Source organism: Mustela erminea, chromosome 19 (genome assembly GCF_009829155.1).
Source record: "Mustela erminea isolate mMusErm1 chromosome 19, mMusErm1.Pri, whole genome shotgun sequence".
Taxonomy (NCBI): Eukaryota; Metazoa; Chordata; class Mammalia; order Carnivora; family Mustelidae; genus Mustela; species Mustela erminea.
The window spans coordinates 22,443,882-22,463,473 of NC_045632.1; the positions used below are offsets into that span (position 1 = coordinate 22,443,882).

Sequence of the window (19,592 nt, forward strand, 5' to 3'; positions counted from 1 at the left end):
AGAGGTCTAATCCCCAGGGAAGGGCTCCTGAGGAGGTCCGTGCCCAGCTGGCAGAGCAAAGTGGAATTAGGCTCACAAGGCTAGTGACCATGGCCATTTGTTTTCCTCCTCTGTCCTAATGCCTAAGGGAGCGACTGGCAGATGGGAGATGTTCCGTAGATATTGGCCGAATGGATTAATGAATGAACGGATGAGTCCGTAAATGAGTGACTGCCGAGTGGCCCCTCCTGCCTCTATTTTCTGCACATCAGTCACCTGCTATGCAGACTGCAAGGGGGGGTGGGTGGGACTTGGGCTGCACACACACCTGGGGGCAAGCCAGCCTAGACCTGTGTCCGTATACACACGTCCCGGCAGCACCAAGCCCAGATGACAACCCACGGCCCATAGCTTTCCAGCTCCCACTTTTCAACAGAGGACAGCCCTTGGCTAAATTCAAGCCAAGTTTTATCTCCATTTCCCACCTGGAAAATAAATCCAGGAGGATGCAGCAGAAGCCAAGGGATCAAATACATTGATTAAAATATCTGTATTATTTCTGCATTTATTGATTATGCTGTGTATATGTTAATGACCTACACTCGATCCACACTCAGAGGTGATCATAAACTATGGCCTGGCCTGCTCTAAGCTCTAAGCTTAGAGCTGAACGACCTATTTCCATGGGAGCACCCACGTAAGAAGAGTTCGGCAGCGTTCGGACAGTTCTGGCAATGAAGCCTCTCTAACCGGAAGCCTCCTGCCGCCATTCCAGCCCATTGTCTCTGGCTTGAACCGTTGGCAGCAGTGAAGGGAGCAGGTGCCCACTGTGAGGACCGCCCACAGGCGCTAGTCCTGCACACCCCAGACCAGACTCCCGAAGCAAAGATGAACAGCAAAAGGCAGTGGGCTTGGAAATCGCACTTCTGGGCCATTCTCCATTGAGGAACCCACTTGGGAGCCTTGCACCCTTCCTCCAAGCGCCTTTCTTCCCAGTCTCTGTTCATGCTTATCCTGGTCCTCGGCCCCAGCTGCAAATCCACCCTAGTGTGTACAGAACATCACAAATAGTGCTACAGGGAGAAAAGCAGCTTTTTCCACTTACCTTCTTGCTTTGAGAGCAGATAGGGTGTCGTAAGGTTGCTATAGTTCCTAATTTCACCTTCTAATATTCAGAAACAGATAGCGTTGCAGCTAATACAGAAGGTGGGCTACCTCTTGTCTCCCATGGAGGCCAGAACGGCATGAGATGCAGATAATATAGCAACCAGCTGGGAGAAGAAACACTAAAAAAAAATCATCCAGAAATAGCTATTCATTTGAAAGCAGTTTGCCCAGACAAGAACAGGGATCCTGAAAAGACAACGGAGCAGCCAGTCTTGGCGATGATGCGCCCTGGGCCTCCGGGGAGCAGCACGGCAGCCATCACGGCCCCTGCGTGGGAAGGCATCGGGAAGAGGCTGAACCTAGTCCTGGCCAAGGTCAGCATGGGCTGAACTTCACAGCTGCACGCTGGTCTGAGCAGAAAGCTTTCATGCAAACTCCTCTGCCTTTCTCCAAGGAAGCTTGACTCGGATTTCCAAGGAACTGGCCCATGTTTTCCGGGTGACTTTGCTGGGCCTGGCTATCAAGAGTCTTGACTCACACCAGCTTTCTATCTGTGGGATGCCTGAAAAGAGACTGGGCAGGCTGTCATGTCCCTCCTGTTGGGGGAGTCCTGGGAGGGCCCTTTCATGCATTGCTCCATGTTCTTAAGGTCATGTGACCAATTCTCTGAGCTTCAACAGCTTTCTTGTTTCCGTCCAGGTGCGGGGTTGTGGTTAGTGTGCAAAGAGTAGCTCACGGTGTCTCCTGTAGACCCAGTAGCCCTTCGATATGTCTGGTCACACTTACAAGGAGTCCCGGGAATAGGCAGAGGTCAGGGGCAGAACTACTGGGGTCCAGACATGTGGTCATTTAGCTCAGCTTTCTGCTGGTGCCAAGAGTACAAGTCATTTCTTCCTTTTTGAACTCTACTTTCTCCAAATGGGGGAAATGGGTGGGGGAAGGCCCAGTCCCGACTCTGTTGACTGCCTCGTCAAGGCTATGGAGAAGCTTGAAGGAAATCTCAGGGTCTGGGAAAGCCTTGGGAAAGTTTCATCATGTACACAGATGCATGAGCCTAGAGATCCAAGAGGCCGAAGGTGTTCTGTCTCTTCTCCGTCTCTGGGTCTTTGTCTTTGCTGTCCTCTCTTCAGAACACACATCCTCTCATCTTTCATGGCTGGCTCCTTCCCATCACCCAGGACCCCGTCCCATGTCATCTTCTCAGAGAGGTCCCCCAGATCTTCACGGGATATGGTACTGACCTCGCTCACTCTTCATCATCTCGGTATCTACTTCTCAGAAGCTGAACTGTGTTCTTGTTTGCTGTCAGTGTTCCCCCATAGAATGGGCTCCACAAGGACCCTCCTCTTGGCTAACTTGTTGATGGCCAGTTCCCCACTCTCTGGAACAATTCAGTACATGCTAAATAAATGAAAACATGCTCACACTCATTCCCTGTCACAGAATCTCCTCCCCCCCCCCCCCCCCCCCCGCCCCGAAAGGTGTGGGAAGACACTGTTTCTTCATTCTCTAGAACTATGCCAGTGGAGCGTGGAGGGTGAAGTCCGGGCCTAGAGGACATGGGAGCCCCCAGTCTCTGCCCCATTCCGTCCTCCCCTCCCCACATCTCTGCCCCCTACGTGCTGCTTCATCGTGCTTTGCAGCCAGCTCCCAGGACAGGGGCCTGGCACCTTCCCACAACTGGGACTTGCCTCTCCCAGGGGTGTGCGCCCATGAACCTGCCTTGCCAAGGCCAGCTGCATAGCTGGGTCCTCAGCAGAGCAGAGTAGCCCAGGAAGCAGGAGGGAGATTTCTGTTTCCAGAGAAGGGCTCTGCTCTGCACTTTTGCAAGTGGCACCTCGTTCTAACCAGAGGTGGCTCTTGAAATCTGAATGCATAGCTCATTTGAGCCAGAGCCACATTAAAGAAGGCCCCCCCCTTACCCTTGCTTCTCAAGTGGCCAAGCAGGGGACATTCAAAAGGGGTAAAATTTTCTGCAAAGCTGCAAGGACGAGTCACAGGAACCCTTCTTTGTCCAGGTACAGATCCCTAAGAAGGGGAGGCTGCCTAGGGCTGCCCCAGAAAGCAGAATGATGACCAGGCACAAGGACCTGCCTGGACACCTGGAAACAGCTTTCGCCTTTGTCTCCCATTCAACAACCCAGGGCAGATGCTTCCCCGAATTTGCCTCTCAAAGACGACCTCCAAGATCACCTGTAGCTCTGAGAGCCTAGGAACCTTTCATTTCATCATGGAGGAACCAATGAAGCCTCCATGAACTCTAAAAATAAAGCAGGCTGCCTAAGGGGCTCCCGGAGGCTGTGCGGGTGACCTGTGTATCCGATGGGACAGTCCTGAGACTCAGAGAAGCGAGATGCCGGGCCCACACCGGCCAGGGAGGAGCAGCCAGAGAAGGCAGGAGAGGGAGGACAGGCCACAGAGAGCCCCTGCGAGTTGTCCCTCATCTTGTATTGTAGGGTGAGGGCCCAGTCGTTCGAGACCCTCCCTGGCAAAGGCTCGACCCGCTCACCCTTTGCCTGTGCGTCTTCCCTTTCCGGGAGGGACTCTCTGCTGAGAAGAACACCCACAGTGTTTCTTCAAGGGGGGAATGTGCTAAGACGTGAAAAGGCGAGGACCAAAAGGGAAAAAAAAAAAAAAAAAAAGGGAAGGCCACCGTCAAAAGAGCCTGACGGCAAACAAGCCCGCTGGTGTCGACGTGAGGGCAGTTAGGAGCTCGGCGGGCCCAGCGTGAGGCCCACTTGTCTTCTTTTGAGGAGCCGGGGGACAGCTGACCGCCTGTCCACGGGATGTGTTTTGATAACTCCGAGAAATGAGAGGGTGTTTTATGGGAGGGTAATTGGGCATAATTCCCTTCATGACTTCAAGTCAACAGGCAGCCTCTACAGCTGGCCCTTATCTGGTACCATCGGCAGCAAATGCTATTTTCATGGCCAATTTTATTAAAGACTCCATGTTTTTGAGGAGACGTCACAGACACAAAAAGGGGTATATTTATTGATATGTTTAAAATATAGGTTTTTAACTCGATTCCTTCACCCTTAAAAACAAAGTCAAGAGATAGACAGATACAATTATGTTCCGACTGGTTTCCGCCGGCCTGCCCAATGGGAGCGTTCGTCTGTAGTTCTCGGTGGTGCTGAAATCTGCTTAGGAAAGCAACAAGTCCTTTGTTCTGTTGACAACGGTTATTACAATTAATTCATTTTGTGATTGGTACTTGCGCTGAGTGACAAGGTGTTATTTTACCTCCGTAAAAGTTAAAATGGTAATACCTACATGCACACCAACACTGGAGGCTGGCTATCAGTCACCGGGGAGAAGAAAGGGCTGAGTTCCAGCTGTCTGCTCGGCTCCCAACCCACCCCACGCTCCCCACGAGAGTCTGAGTTGGGAGGAATGCTCTGGGTTACTAAGCTGGAAGTTTCCGCAGCCCAGCCTCCAGGGTTTCTTGCAGAGATTCTCATAAAGGCATGGTGTGCACAGGGGACGTGCCTCGGCAGGATGGTGTGCCTGCAAGCAAGCCAGATGCCGCAATGTGGGCCAGGCGGTCAACCCGGACACTTGGTTTGGGGCGTGTCCAGCTTGGACTTACCCTCAAAGGCCTGATTCTCCTACCTGTACGCCAGGACTTCTTGACCTGAGCTAACCTGACGTCTTGCACTGGATAATTCTTGGCCTGCCCTGTGCCATCCTCGGTTTCCACCCACTAGATGCCAGTAGGACACCCTGTCCCGGTGTCCCCAGACATTGCCAAAAGTCCCCCGGGGGGATAATCAGGCCTGCTTGAGGGCCACTACCGGACATGGCCCTCGTGTTTGTTGTGTAGTAGATCGGCGGTCCAAGAACCCTGCTCTGACTTAACCTGTGTTTAATCGCGAGGCAGACTGGGTCACAGGAGCCCAAAGGAAAGGACACAGGAGGACAGTGGGCTTCTGGTGCCCTCCAGAGGGTGCAGGCAAAGGAGCGGAGCAAAAGTGAAGAACTCGAGACCCAAGCAGGGCTGTAGCTGCAGGACCCATTTCCAAGGATGCTTTCCTCAGGAGCCCAGGTCGCTGTAGCTAGTGTGATCAAGAAGGAGCCTTTCCCGGTTATAAGCAAATTCTGGCTGAGTGCTCTGGTGGTTGGGCTTATGGAAAAGCAGAACCTCCACTCTGCTTGTGGGTTCCTGTCTGGTTTTCTGTTTAACTTCCCTGTGGAGATACTACCATGTCCCACGGAGGGAGGAGGGCAGGTCTGGGACCAGATCATCCTTGTTCCTGCTTCGAGTATCTCCAGAAAGACCTGAGGTTGTTTTCCAGGGCAGCAAAGCCGGGGCCATGCCACTGCGACCTGTTCACCCATCGCCTCCTTCTTTAGGGCAGTCTGGTTGGGTTTCCACAGCAGAAACATACAGCAGCCACGTGCTCACGCCTTGGCTGCTTAGCCTGGGTCCCACTGCATCAGGACCGAGAGCCTGTCATCTCGGCTGCCCCAGAGCATGGCTGGATGTGACCAGAGTCCCCCAGCCTGCCTGACGTCTTGTCCAACATGAGTAGCTAGATGGAACTCGACTTGCATTGAAAGCCATTGACGGCGAGCCATGGAAATCCTCCCAATTTTTTTCTTTATTAGCAGTATTAATCACCTTCTCAAAATCAATTGCATATTTTAAATGAAAACAAATGGCTACTCCTAGACTGATCAATATGTGCATCTTTGCTTTTTAAAAAGTAAAATTTCATGTGAAGAAATCCTTGTCTTTTCTCCTCTCAATCCAATTTTAATAGAATTCAACATTTCGTAAAATAATCCTCCTTATGCAGAACAACGTCATAAAAAATGCAAAAAATTTCATGGTATCCGAGACCCTGTGAGGTAGAAAAGGTTGCCTGTGTCCTGTCACCTCGGGGCCCCCCGTGGGCTGCACCCACCCACCCCCCTTTGGTTATCAGAACCTGTTTATTCCTATTAAGCGTAAAGAAAAGAGTTTATATATTTAATGATCCTAAAATCAAAATGCTACCTACTATCTGCACAATTGCCATTTTATCTCTTTAAACTTCTCCAGCCTGACGTTTTTAAAAGGGCAAAAGCAGAAAACCCTTATATAATACCTAATTTGTACATCTGCGGTTTCCCTCTGACTGGCACAGACACCATATGTTTTTAATTATCGTAATAGCCCTAAAGAACCTGTTCGGTGGGAAACACATATGATCCTTTTATTACTGGTTTGTAATTTAAACAGTTTTAACAGAAAAGGTCTGGCTATAGGGGAGTGACAGGCTCAAAGGCCCAAGATCCCAGTCATCGACCTCTGGAAGCTCAAGTTCAGATCCCACCCACCGAGGCGGGACCTCCTTCCCCGGGCTTGACAGAGGTAATTGGTCACATGTGAGGCGGCTCTGTGGGACTTAAAAGACATGATCTGTGATCTCCAGTGACGCCGGGTTTGGGGCAGAGCCTGACACAGTGAGAAGAGGTTGATAAATATTATTCTAGTCTGACCTCTGCCGCTTTCACAGCGGGGGGCTGGGCCCCGAGGCAGCCCTGGCTGGAGGGCCGCTGGTGCCCTGGGCCACCCACTCTCTGCTCCCCCCACCTAGACCCCAGGGAACAATTGCAAGGTGAGGGGTCAGCTTTCCCTGAGCCCCTCCTGGGGGGGGGGGTTAGGGGTTGGGGAGGGGCGACAGTTTTTTTTCCCTGAGGCTGAATGGGACAGAATAAAGAGTCCCAAGAAAAATTGATTCTTAGGCTAGAGGATGGGGGGAATTTGGGGATGATGCCTGCTACTCTGTCACTTATGGAGAGGTGAGGACACTGCGGGGGATGGGAAGACTGGTGTTCAGGGTCACAAGGCAAGTTCTGGGCCAGTGGAGTCACCTGAGACCCCCACCCCTCACCCAGTGCCCTGTGCTGCCTGTTTCTAGGGGACAAGCTCCAGGTTCTGTCTGTGACTAGAATCTCTGCTTGCCATCTCCCTTATCTTCTCTCAGGACTCAGAGCTGGAGTTGGCAGGAACGAGTTATTTTTGTATATTTCTTGGTTGCATTTTCCATGCATCTCCAACCGGGAAGGCAGGTGTGGGAGGGCACCAGCCACTGGCAAGGGGAGGCCGCAGACAGGTCACGCTCAAGGATGTCCCTGCCCAGTCTGGAGTCTCGGCATCCCGACGTGCTCGCTGGGCCACCCTGGGTGAGTGATGCAGCCACTCTCTTCCTCAACATTCCCGCATGTAAGATGGGAAGAGTAAGAACTAACATCTGTCTCCTGGGAGTTTCATGAAAATTAAACAAGAGAAGATCTCTACTACCCTCTATAAGGTACTTAGAACGGGCATTGGCCCTGGCATAGTAATCGATTATTACTTAAAAATAAACTGGGCAGATGGAGGGATGACCTGGAGGTTCAGATCCTGCTGCTGAAGACCAGAGGGTCATTCCCTGGGCGTGGGGAGATAACGGGGAAGAGTCATCCTTAAACACTCGTGTGGACATGCTGGACCTTGAACGGGACGAACCCTCAGGGCGGTCACCCATGTGGGAACTTCTTGAAGGCGTTGAGGGGCTAGAGGCAGGGTTCGGAGTGATGGCCCTCTGACTTCCCCTCGACGCTGTCCCACTAGCAGGTTCAGACCTGAACCACTTGGTTGCCACGAGAGTCTCCATCTCTTTTCTACTCCTCCAAATGAGGAATTCTATGACTTGGGTTTTTTTGTTTGGTCACATTCTGATACTGGAAATGCAATGCATCGTGAAGTCAGTATCTTGCCGCTAGGACTACTAACCGCTACTGGGTGGTGGGTGTGTACCCTTTGCCAGGACCAGAGCTCACCCCGGGACAGGTACCTCTCACCGCATATCCCCTCTTGCTGCTATGGGGCTGCTCCCCTCGTGCCCTGGCCACAGGACTCTTAGAAGGGGGGCAGGGTCCCGACATGAGGTGCTGGGAGGCTTCTCCATTGAGTAGAGAATGGGCAAGTCGCCCAACATCTTTTGGTCTCACTTTCCTCCTTCAGAAGGCAGGCTCTGATGACCTGGAGAACTGGGCTCTGCAAAGATGGCGAGCCTAGTGGCTGGACACTGTCTCAGAAGGACCAGGGACTTCACAGGAAGGGGGCGGCCCTGGGATGGCCCACCTGCCTCGAGGGCAAGGCCAGGAGCCAGTCTGGGTCAGGAGACCCTGCTCCATCTTTCCTTGTTTGGGACAAGCACCTTCCCGGGGGCAGTGAAACCAGAATTCATTTGGAGAAAGGACAGAGGCACCAAGTCGAGAGCCGGCCCCTGAGTCAAGTCCCCCCAGAAGACCAGGGGCGAGCTCTCATAAGTCAAAAAAAAAGAGAAGGGGGAGGGAGGCTCCAAGCCCCCACCACAGAGGGCAAGCTCTTTCCTTTTGGCAAGCAGAGGGCCAGATGGCCACCCTCATTTACGATGTCAGTGATGACCTCTGGACTCAACAAATAGCAAGTGAATCTTAATCAGAGCGCGCCCTTCCTGTCCACTAGACAAGGCAATTGCCCCAGCCCGCCCCTCAAGGAAACAAGACCTTCTTAATCACACGCTGCTTGGAGGGGCAGGGAGGAGGCCCTGAGGCCCGGCCGCGGCCAGCAGGGACCGACTTCCCCGCTGCCTGCCCAGGGCCAGCCCCGCTCCCTGGCCCTGCCGAGCCCAGGCTGGGACGAAGGCGCCTCGGATTTCCAGTCCCTGGAATAATAACTCACATTACTCGGATCCCATCTGCACCCAGCAAAGGCAGAGCAGGGGAAGGAGCATAAAACACAAAGTTCCCACAGACAACATCTGTCTTAGTGCAAACAATGGACCATTATCTTGTAAATAATTCTGATTAAGCTGCCGCATTTCCTCCTGAAACTGGTGGCAGAGAGCACGGGGAGGAGGGTGTGCTGGAACGCCAGGCCTCCGCCAAGCCCTCAGCTCCTTCGGTTTTCCCTCAAGAGCCCTGAGCACCCCGCAGTCCGCGGCCAGGCCCTCAGGATGGTCCCTGCGCCTCCTGGGAGCCCAGGCAGCTCCGCAGAGGCTTCTGGGGGCCAGAGCTGCTCCGTTTCTGCTGGGTCCTCTTCCCCTCGCTTCCCCATGGCTTTCCTCCCTCTGCCCTGCTCTCTGGGGGCCTTCTCTAGCTTTTGCCACTACTCTGTTTGTACTGCTCTTCTCTCCTCTTAACTCCAACTTTCCTTCGCTTCTGTCTACCAGGCCCAATTTCTGTTTTCTTTGTAACCTCCCTCTCTCGTCAACTGGCCTTTTGGCTCCCAGTCCCTCTGTGGGTCTCTGCATGTCCATGCTGCTGCACAGCCCCAGCCTCCGGGGGCTCACCCATCCTTCCAGACTCTCCCACAGACGCCTGACATAGTGGACATGGTGCCCAGTCTGGGGACACCAAGGCCTGCAGACCCCGAGCTGCTTTCTGGCTCTCTGGGACTCTCAGGCCTGGGGTGGTGCTGGAAGCTTCGGGCCCATGGGGGTCCCTCTCCCCGCCACTGGGAGGGTGCCTCATGTCTGGTCCCAAACCCCCTCCCTCGTGTGTGTTCCAGGACACGGAGGCCGGCGTGCCTCGCATGCTCCCGCCTCATGACCCAGCCCCTGCGTCTCCTGCCGTGAGAAGGAGCTGAGTTCCTGAACCCAGCCACTACTGTGTTTGTACTACTGTACTCTCCTCTTAGCTCCAGGAGAGGAGACCCAGGCTAGGGAGACCCAGGCTAGAGAGACCCAGGCACTAGGCCTCTGTCCAGATTAAAAGCGGCCACTTTGCAAACATGCCCGCTTTGCAAGGGCACTTACCCCAAAGTCCTCAAGAAAATCCCCCTTGGGATTTAAAATTAATTGCCCTGAGTGTGATTTAGAAGCAACCCATCAAGCCCAAAATTTTTATGTAAAGCAAGAGCCATGGATACAAGTATCTGTTCCCACCACTTAACCACTAGATAGCTTTTTTGTTTTTTCATCTAGTTGTAATCCTTGGTAGAATTAGAAAACAGGAAAGATAGTTCCGTTGGAGCCAAATGGGGTGATTTCTGCACATCCTGGGAATAGGATCCGAACCATCACCCCGGCCCCTCCGGGGAAGTGTCCACTCTGGGATGGGAGGACTCCCAACTCAGCTCTTCAGACCGTGGTGAGCACCGGCTGGCAAGGATGGGGGATACCGTCCCTTGTAACACGCTACCCAGACTCTCTACCCACTTGCCAAGGTCTCAGCGAGTCCCGCGTTTCCATGGGAGCTCTGCCTGGGTCCTGCACAGCAGCACCCGTCCTAAAGCCATTGAAATGTGGGTGACTTGCCAACGTCCAAGTTACTCGCTCTCACACATTTTGTTGTTTTGTGTGCCATTGGGTGGCACACAACACTGAGGCCAACAAATTCTACTCCGTGGAAAACAGAAAGCCGAGGACTCAAGGGATTTCCACTTGGAGATAGCACATACTGTCCCCAGTTGGGGGGGGAGGGCTCGCTAGCTAGCAGCGGCTTCGGGGGGCCACGAGCACTCTGAAGATGGAAGCATGGATAAGGTTCCAGACATGGAGGAAGATGTGTGCTGCCCCCATGACCCTCGTATGCACAACCGAGTCTGACCTGAGTCCCTGTCTCTTGGTACCTCCTTCCTCTCCCTCTCCCTGTTGGGGGCAGGGTGGGGGGAGTTGGAAGATCCCGAGAGGGAGTACTGTCCTAGGAGGGACACACTGGATTATCATATTGGTATCTGGCATGTGCTTGAAGAAAATGTAATCATGAAAAATGCCATCTTCTCAGGCTCCGCTGTGAACACAAGAGGTTGAAAATCGAAAAGGAAAGAAAGTCAGATAATCAGTTTTTCTTGCACTACCAGGAGCTCAAAAATCCAGTTGCATTGACTCCCTCTTTAAAAAAATGCATAAACGACAAATTCCTCAGTGCTCTTATGGTTTAAGAAAAACAGCTTCAGGAGGAGGCAGGGATCCGCGTGCCCCACGCCCTCACACAGTAAATGGCCTCGGCCAAACTGAAATCCCAGGTGTCCCTGCAAAGCTGGGCTCCCAGTCCAGGGCCCTGCTGAAGTGAGCTGAGTTCACGGGAACTCTAGGACTGATGGCGTCCTACAGGGTCACCTGGAAATTCAGGGCTGGAAAGGATCATGAAAGCCAGAGTTTGAGACCCAGGAGGTGACTCGGGGGACTTACAGTCACCCTTCCTTTCACCAGTGGGCAAGTGGTATCCCAAGAGAAGGTTGAGTTGTTGAAGCTCCTAGGAGCTCGACTGCTGGTAGACAGACACCTGGTCTCCTGGCCCCCAGACCGGCCCTCCCATCTGGTCTCCAGTGAGCTTCTGTCTAAGCGGAGAGACCACGCACTTTTCAAAATTTAAAACCCACATTCACTTCTAACAGGGAAATCATGGAATGAGTATCTTTCCTCATCCTTGGTGGCCTTCTGCAGTGCACTGAGGGGGAAAGGACTTTTGGGCTAAGGGCGTTCCGCTGGTGGCAGACGTCGTGGGGGCCCACCTGCTTCTCTTCCAGTCCCTTGGCACACCAATGGACTCTTGTTTCTCTTAAGTAAATACCCCAGCTGGGAGCTCCTTCAGCCCTCTGTGGGCCAGTTCTGAGATGAACTCCAGACGGTATCCTAGAGGATGGCTGAAGGAATGCACCCAGTCCTCGAGCAGTGGCCACTCTCTCACTGACACACCTGAGTGGTTTCGTCCCTCTCCCATGGCTCCTGGGAGCTCCTCTCACATACAGACCTCCATCCATGTTCTTATCTTAGGGTCTGTTTTTGGGAGACCCCCCCCACCCCCAGCTAAGTCACCAATGGGATCTTAAAAGACCAAGAAGATGAATGGACTTTCTCCCTGACAAGAGCCAAACGTACTCCGTCCGAACCCTTAAGTACTCACTGAGGCCTCTCCACCTGCCCGCAAAACGTCTGCCTCCAGCCCTGCCCACCCTGGAGTCGCCTCCCCCGCCGCAGGACACATTGAACACTCAAGTCCAAGTCAGAGAAAAACGACTTGTCCATCATGTGAAAAGAGCAATAATTTAGGAAATTAATTGCAAATTTACTTTCCCTGCTTGGTTGCCTTTCTCCTTTTATGTGGATAATTGAGAGCATATTATATTAATTTGACAACAAGAGAAGTTCAAAAAGAAAACTTAACCTAGTGAACAGCGGGTTGCGAGCGGATGGGTGTCTGTGGACAATCCCACAACAAGCAGGAGAGACCAACCCGTCACAAAGCCAGCCGGCGGCTGGGCGCACGAATGGGTGTTTTTGCTAATGAAACCGCTTTGCCCAGCTCCCCAACTTTCACCTTGAAAATGCGCACTGTTTGCTCAAGAGGCAGAATCCACTCCTGCGGAGACAAGGCTGACCGTGTGTGGGGGGCATGCTTCGGAATGTAATTCAATCATCATGACATCTCCGGGAAAGGGTGACTCTACAGGAGCAAAAAGCATCTTCCGAAGTTTGGGCTCCTCCCCCGCCCCGAGAATATCTGAATTTCATCAAAGCAAACATTTTTCCCATCCCGTGTGGATGAAGCAGGGGTCAGGGCCCTTTGTCCTACCATAAGCTGCAGAGCACCTTTCCTTTCCTGGGGCACCCCCACCCTGAGCCGGTTACCTCCTTCAAACTCCAGTATCACTTCCCAGGGTTGGGGGGGAGGGTGGGCGGCGGCGAGGGTCTCCTGTCCACCTCAGATCAGTGGGCCGGCCCTGCCTGGGGAGGATCAAAGGCAGATCCTGTAGGTGATGCTTGTGTCTGCCCCTCACTAGGGTCCAAACAGTTGGCGTTTGTTCTCATCCCGCGTAGGGATGTGGGGTGACAGAGGAAAGAGCACGCAGCCCCCCCCCCCACCACGCAGTGCTCTGAAGTCAGCTGGTAGCTAAGGCCCGAATCCCCGCCTCCCCCAACCCAGCTTCCTCACAGCACACAGCACGCTCGATGCTGGATGGGCTGGAAGGGAGTTCTACCCCCAGGCAGGAAGGAGGGGGAGGTGGGAAGCAGGGGTGCTGTGAGAGGTAGGAGGAGGCTGGAACTCATTCATCAAAGTGAGAGGATGAGAATCCACAAAGGTCCCCTCTATGCTTGAGAAGTCACTGGGGAGAGAGGCAGGAAAGACCCCCTGCCTTCGAGCCGGAGATGGGTAGACACCCCATTAGGGAATGGGTCCGGGGAGGGAGAGAAGACGGCAGACGCAGTGATGAGCTGCCTGAGGAGCCCTCCCACTGTCAGCATGACCACCTGTCCCCTTCCGCGGGACGTCCTCTGTACCCGAGGCCACCGGCCACTCCCCAGGCCCCTGAGTCCCTGCTGGCTGGGCAGCCCGGGGCTGCGGGGTCAGCAAGGCGTCCCGGAGGAGCATGCAGAGTGACTGTTAACGGTGCACGATGCCCAGGGCAACGTGCTCAGTCAGCCCTGAGTGGAGGCACGGAGACCCAGCAGCCTTCCACAGAGCCCCCCTCCTCCCACCCGGGTCCCCAGGCCTGAGGCACTGGTCCAGAGAGGCCCCAGGGGTGCCCCCTGCCCACACAGAGTGGATGGTGGGGAGCCCCATCCTGGGAGCTGCACCTGTGGCTTCTGAAACCAGGAGGGAACACAGCACCTCCTCACCGAGAGGCAGCATGCCACTGCGCGGTGACACAGACCTCCTGGAGCCCTCAGGAGGCAAGAACCCAGGGAAGAGCCTGGGGGAGGGGAGCGTTGAAAATAAAGACAACGTCCTCCTGGAGTCCTTCTTTCTGTCAGGGCTTGGGTGGCCTCGTGGGCCTGGGCTGTGTGGCTGTGATCACCTGGCTTTCCCTTGGCCGGGTATTTTGGGACTCCTCCCCGCTTGTCAACCACAACCCTCAGTGTGCATCCTCTGTTCCCCCAGACCCTAGTCAGAAGGCAGCTGTGGGCACAGGGAGCTGCCAAACTTCTTCGAGATCTATGGTTTTCCTGTGGGCTTTCGTCATGGATCCAAAGACTCAGAATCTCTCCCCTCTCTCCTCTCCTCTTCTCCTAAATGAGAGACTGTACTATGGCCTTTGGGTGGGGAAATGGTTTGAACAGTTTGCAGGAGACGTCCTGGAAGGGAATGTCCCCAGAGTTCAAGGTTACGATTGTCCTATTGCAAAGCCCAGGGTGGTTCAGGGGGACAATCCTGGGCTTCTGTCCCCTCCCACAGGGGATACTTGATTTATTAGGGAGTGTGGGGATTCTGTCAGATGATGATAACACCTTTTGCCCCCACGGGACCCACTGAATGGGGAGCCAGGGCGCGAAAGGAATTCCGAAGTTTCCCAAACAGCAGCAAGGCTTAGAGGCACTGCAGAAGTGCTGGGGGTCTGAGGTCCATCACGGACAAAACAAAACAAAACAAAAACTAAGCAACAAAAACAGGGAAGCAAATTTAATCCTTCCTGTATCCCGCCCCTCCCACCTGGCGGGGGTGGGGTCACGGGCCAGGCCAAAGCCTGCGGCAGCAAACAGAGGCCCAAGCAAAAAAAATCTCCATTGATAAAAATCTCCCAACTACGATGATTCCGGGGACCTTCCCATCGAAAACAACTACCCTTCGTGGGATGTAAAGAAAATGGCGAGGTTTGCTGCACGGAAGCCGGGCATGGGCGGGCTCTTCCACACCCGGGATGGGGGATGGTAACCTGCCTCGGTTCCCCCTACGCATGGGGCCTGGGAGCAGTTGTGGGAGCTCAGTGCCCGGAGTCACTGGTACAGAGACTTGCCCATATGTGCCCCCGGCTCTGGCCCACCCACCGCGGCCCCTGCCCCAGACCAGGACGTGTCTGGACCCTGGCACGCTTAGGAGTTGGTACTTGCGAGGCCCGTCTCAAGGTGGGCAGAAAAACGCAACTAACTACCCAGCAAAGAGCCCAGGGTTGGCGGGGGGTACGGAGTGGGCAGCCCCCTAGTATTCTCTGAATGTCCTCCTGAGTCTTCCATCAGGGAGGACAGCTCGGGGGAGGAGGGTGATGGGGGGAGCGGGAGTGGGGAAGGAATTCACATAATGACTCGAAAGTGTACTAATGTTTCACAGCTTTATTTTTATTAGCAATACCAAGATAAGTTATTGAAGCATTTTTAGTATTGTTTTACATTCCATTCATAAATGACCTAACTTGTAACTCAGCATACAGCACACTTATAGATAGAGTTCGACACGTATTCAGAAAGCTACAATTATTAGAACTTACATGCCTTCATTACCAGGAACGCCTTAATATAATCTTCTCATTACTTCCACAATACTCTAGTCCAAAGCACACGATAACCCAGCACCAGGCTCCGCATGTTTTGCTTTCCATCTCCACGTCTGAAGTTGTGCGTGCCCAGTCGCCGTTCACTGGAATGTTACTGTCCTCCGTTCCCGGTTAATAGGAAGGCCTGACACATATTAAACTAGCAATAGGACTGCTTAAATACTATGGAGAAAGATAACGACCGCACGTCTCTGTATTCTTCTAAAGTGTTACAAAACGCAAGTCAATTCGGACACAAGCGGTAATGCCGACGGGACCCGCCTCGAGAAGCTTGGCGAGCTGGTGTAGCGGACCCCACCCTGCCCCGCCAGATTTTTCACAGGTGAAGGCACCTCCAGTGCACCAGCATCTGTCACTCAGGATTCGGGACTTTGAGGGAATTTCCTCGCTCATTCAAGTTACTAAGCCTTCCCGATCCATGACTAATAAAGGAACATATGGGGCAGTATTTTTAGCCTTCCTGATTCTCTCCTAGATATACTGTAGGTCGGTGTGGTGTGCATTGGCGTACCTTTGCCAATAGTCATTAGTTATTCAACGCACATATGTGTATACATTCTTCTCTTGACTTTACACGATTAACAAGCTGCAGAGAGCCACCGAGGAGCACGAACAGACAAGGGCAAGTCCAGCTAGACCGACTAGAACAGGGGGTGTCACTTACCTGCAAGAAAACGTGCAGATTCGTTAAACAATCCAGAAACCATGGAGGCGAAAGGCCTTTGAAAGCAAGGACAGGGCCGCACTCCCTAATTGTTTAATGGAGTAATGACAATAAAGCAGTATTTATAAAATTTGGTCCTTCCGTCTCTGGCTAAAGCAAGAGTAGTCTACGTGATTAGAGCAGGTTGGCAATTAGGCGTAGAGGTGCTGTTGATCAGCGCTAAGTAATAGGAGATAATTACTACTTATTTGAAACCTGGGCTTTGCACACAACATCTGAATATAAAAAAGAAAGAACCGGATTCCTTCTGTAGCTAAGATGTGGCCTGTAACTACAAGGCTGTGGGCGCCGACCGTCCCTGTGAGTCGGCAGCCGGAGTGGGGCATAAACCAGGGATCCCTGCCCTCGGCATGAGACAGCGAGGGGGTCACGCTGTCACTACGCCACATGGCGACGGCTATGCGGGAACAGAGACTTTGCACGTCCCCAGGGACATGGGTATCTGTTCCGACAACACTCTGGTCTCTCAGCTTTCTCTTCCTCCCTCCTGGTCTTAAATCATTACTTGGGAGAAAAAAATGTGTGTGTGTCTGTATCTCTGCACATTTTTTGTTTGTTTGTTTGTTTGTTTGTTTTTTGGGTTTTTTAAATTTTTGTTTTGTTTTTTAACCAAAGAGCTCAACTGCTGTTTTCTCTCGCCCAGGCTTGGTCCTGGGCGGGAGGTATCGAGCCATCCAAAAAGAAAATGCACGTAGAAACCGAAGTGAAAGCTACCAGACTTTTCTCCTGCTTTGGAGGCACTGTCGATTCAGACAGTAGCTTTTGGAGCCAAAAATATGCAGCAAAAGGAAAGGAACATAAACAAGGCTAAATGTCACCAGTGTTTGCCGACTTACAGACACCATCCATTTGTTTGTTCTGAAATGACGAGTGGACCATTTGGCAAATACAATGGTATTCACACAACAGTTCTGTCATCCTGCAGTGAGAACGACATCACGTCAGTGGCATTCCCATTTAATTTAAAAAGAGGGAAGGGGAGGAGGAGGAGAATGCCCAAAGAGTTGGGAGAGGTTGCCTCTTCATCAACACAGAGTCCACAGGAAGGCTCTGGACGAGAGGACAGCCCGTCCCTCGGGAGATGGTTCCTTTGGGAGATCCCAGGAGATGGCCCCTCGGCTTTGTCCCAGCAGGGTCAAAGGGACGAGCTCTGTGGTGGGCTGTGAGGCAGCCAGCCGGAGCAGGGCTGGCAGGATGGGGTGGTGATCTCTATTAACTTAAAGGATCTGCCCTTGGACTCTAGCACAAGCCAAAGGGTCCTCCCAGCTGGGCTCTAACATCAGACCCTAGACACACACTGTTACTGGAACCAGGCTGGACTCTAGAAGTCAAAGAACAATCTGCCAATGATAAAGTCGGGCAAAGAAAAGGAATACAGAAGTGTGCTTCAATCAGAGCCACTGCAAGCCAGTCCCTCCAAGGATCAGCTCATAAAGAAGACAAGAAGGAGAAATGATTGCACATCGGGCTTTCAATAAAGCACGGCAGCTCCGGAGGCAACAAGGCCCTACTGTAGACATGCCCTGGGTCTTCCAGGCTAACCGCCCTCCTTGGCGTTGATGGAACGTGGGCTCCCGTACATGTGATGGGTTTAGGTTTTGTGGTTCCCTTCCTGTGCCATTTTCCTAACTTAACCTCCTTTCTTCGTTAGAACCTGCTGGCTGCTGTCCACCCCTTCAATCTTAGAATAATCCACAAGACCGAAAATGTGCCAGATGCCCTGGGCTGCGCACCTACAGCCTGTGCGTGGGTGTCGTCACACACACACACGGGGAGTTCCATGCTGTTTCCACATGCTCCGGCCAAGGCCCCCTTGGACTTCCCTAACTGACCAACCACAGCCTTTAGCCATTTTTTGTTCAAACACCGAGCATGAGGGACTTCACTTCCTACCTGAAACACTTGCCTTCTATCCAGAAGGCACAGAATTGGGTAGAGACAGAAATGGTAGGACCCCTATGACAGATGTCATCACAAAGTCCCCAGAACTGCCTTGAAAGCTGAATTTCCCACATACCAAGAAAAGCCATCCGTAACCTATCATGGCAGATGTGAGGAAGTAAAACATGCTCTAAAACCTTGATGGAAAGTAAGGTTGGTACTTGCTTAGTGCCAAAGGGACCACTGCAACCAAAAGTCACTTGGACATTGGGACGTCTGGGTGGCGCCGTGGGTTAGGTGTGTGACTCTCGGTTTCTTTTGGCGAGGGTTGTGATCTTAGGGTCGTGGGATCAAGCCCTGCATGGCGGGGGGGAGGGGGGGTTCATACTCAGCATGGAGTCTGCTTGAGTTTCTCTCTCCCTCTCCCTCTGCCCCTCCCCTCTGTGCTCACTCTCTGTCTCTCTCTCAAATAAATAAATACATCTTTTAAAAAGGTCATCTGGACATTGGCACCATTCCCTTCCAACAACCCCACACGGACATTCACTTCCACTATAAAACACCGACTCAACCGAGAACCATTTATCCAAGCTCCTTTACATCCATCGTCTGTTCATCCTTTCACTTCTGCCCACCAGTGAGAAAACTGAGGCTCCCAGAGGGCACGCTCACCTCTGAGCCAAGACAGAGCTCCTGCCTCTTCCTCCTCTGCTTACCCTGGCCGCGACTGGGGGGGGGGACTCTGGAACTGCCATGAGCTGTGGAGGCATCTTCTCCTGCAAGTCTGAAGTGCGGTAGGCAGAGAGATGGCCTTCCAAGAACAGGCACACCGGGCCATCTGGGTCTAGAAGCCCCCTTTCCTGAGAAAGTCTCTTGTGTCTCTGGCTTTGCAGTCCTGGCCCTTCCCGGCACCATCTCCCTGGCCGGTGATGCCACGGCACACAGGATCCCACGTGTCCCCTCTAGGGATGACACAGAAAAAAGCATACCCTTCTTTACACTGGAACCAGTGACAGCCCGGGCAGGCTGACATGTGGGCCCAATCCAACCCATCGCCTGCTTTACTAAATAAAGTTTTATTGGAACACAGCCACACCTATTTGTTTAATTATCATTTATGGCTCCTCCGATGCCGTGGGGCAGGGTCCAGTGGCTGTGACCGAGACCACACAGCCTGCAATCCTAGCTTATTTCCTCTCTGGCCCTTGAAGAAAATAGTTGCCAACCCCTGCTTTAGACTGTGTAGCCGGTCAAGGGTGAATATTTTCAGACTGTCTATGCTGGAAATCAGTGCGGTTTTTGGAGGACCAAAGTAGCATTTTAAGAGCGTTCCACTTGGATGCCCTGGTTCATTTGATCAGACGTCTTAGAATAGATGACGTGAAGAGGTTTCACTGGACCCTGTGTTCTTTTTTTTTTTTTTTTTTAAAGATTTTATTTATTTATCAGAGGCGGGGGAGAGAGCGAGTACAGGCAGACAGAATGGCAGGCAGAGGCAGAAAGAGAAGCAGGCTCCCTGCCGAGCAAGGAGCCCGATGTGGGACTCGATCCCAGGACGCCGGGATCATGACCTGAGCCGAAGGCAGCAGCTTAACCAACTGAGCCACCCAGGCGTCCCCCCTGTGTTCTTTTTTAAAGGAGGGGTTCTAATTCTTTCATTGCTATGAAAGC

At 52.8% G+C, this 19,592-nt stretch overlaps 1 protein-coding gene across 8 annotated transcripts in view; it reads right to left on the minus strand.

Moving 5' to 3' along the window:
• The window catches only part of ZNF536 (zinc finger protein 536), a 422,501-nt gene that overhangs the window by 117,373 nt on the left and 285,536 nt on the right, over window positions 1-19,592 (minus strand). Inside the window, exon 8 of one of the 8 annotated variants that reach the window (XM_032325337.1) lies at window positions 15,081-15,980. The exons of the other annotated variants lie outside the window; for them this stretch is intronic. Within the exon in view, the coding sequence (XP_032181228.1) occupies window positions 15,973-15,980 (8 nt within the window). The 3' untranslated portion in view covers window positions 15,081-15,972. Of the gene's footprint in view, window positions 1-15,080; window positions 15,981-19,592 lie in introns of those variants that run through there. 8 annotated transcript variants of the gene reach the window in all.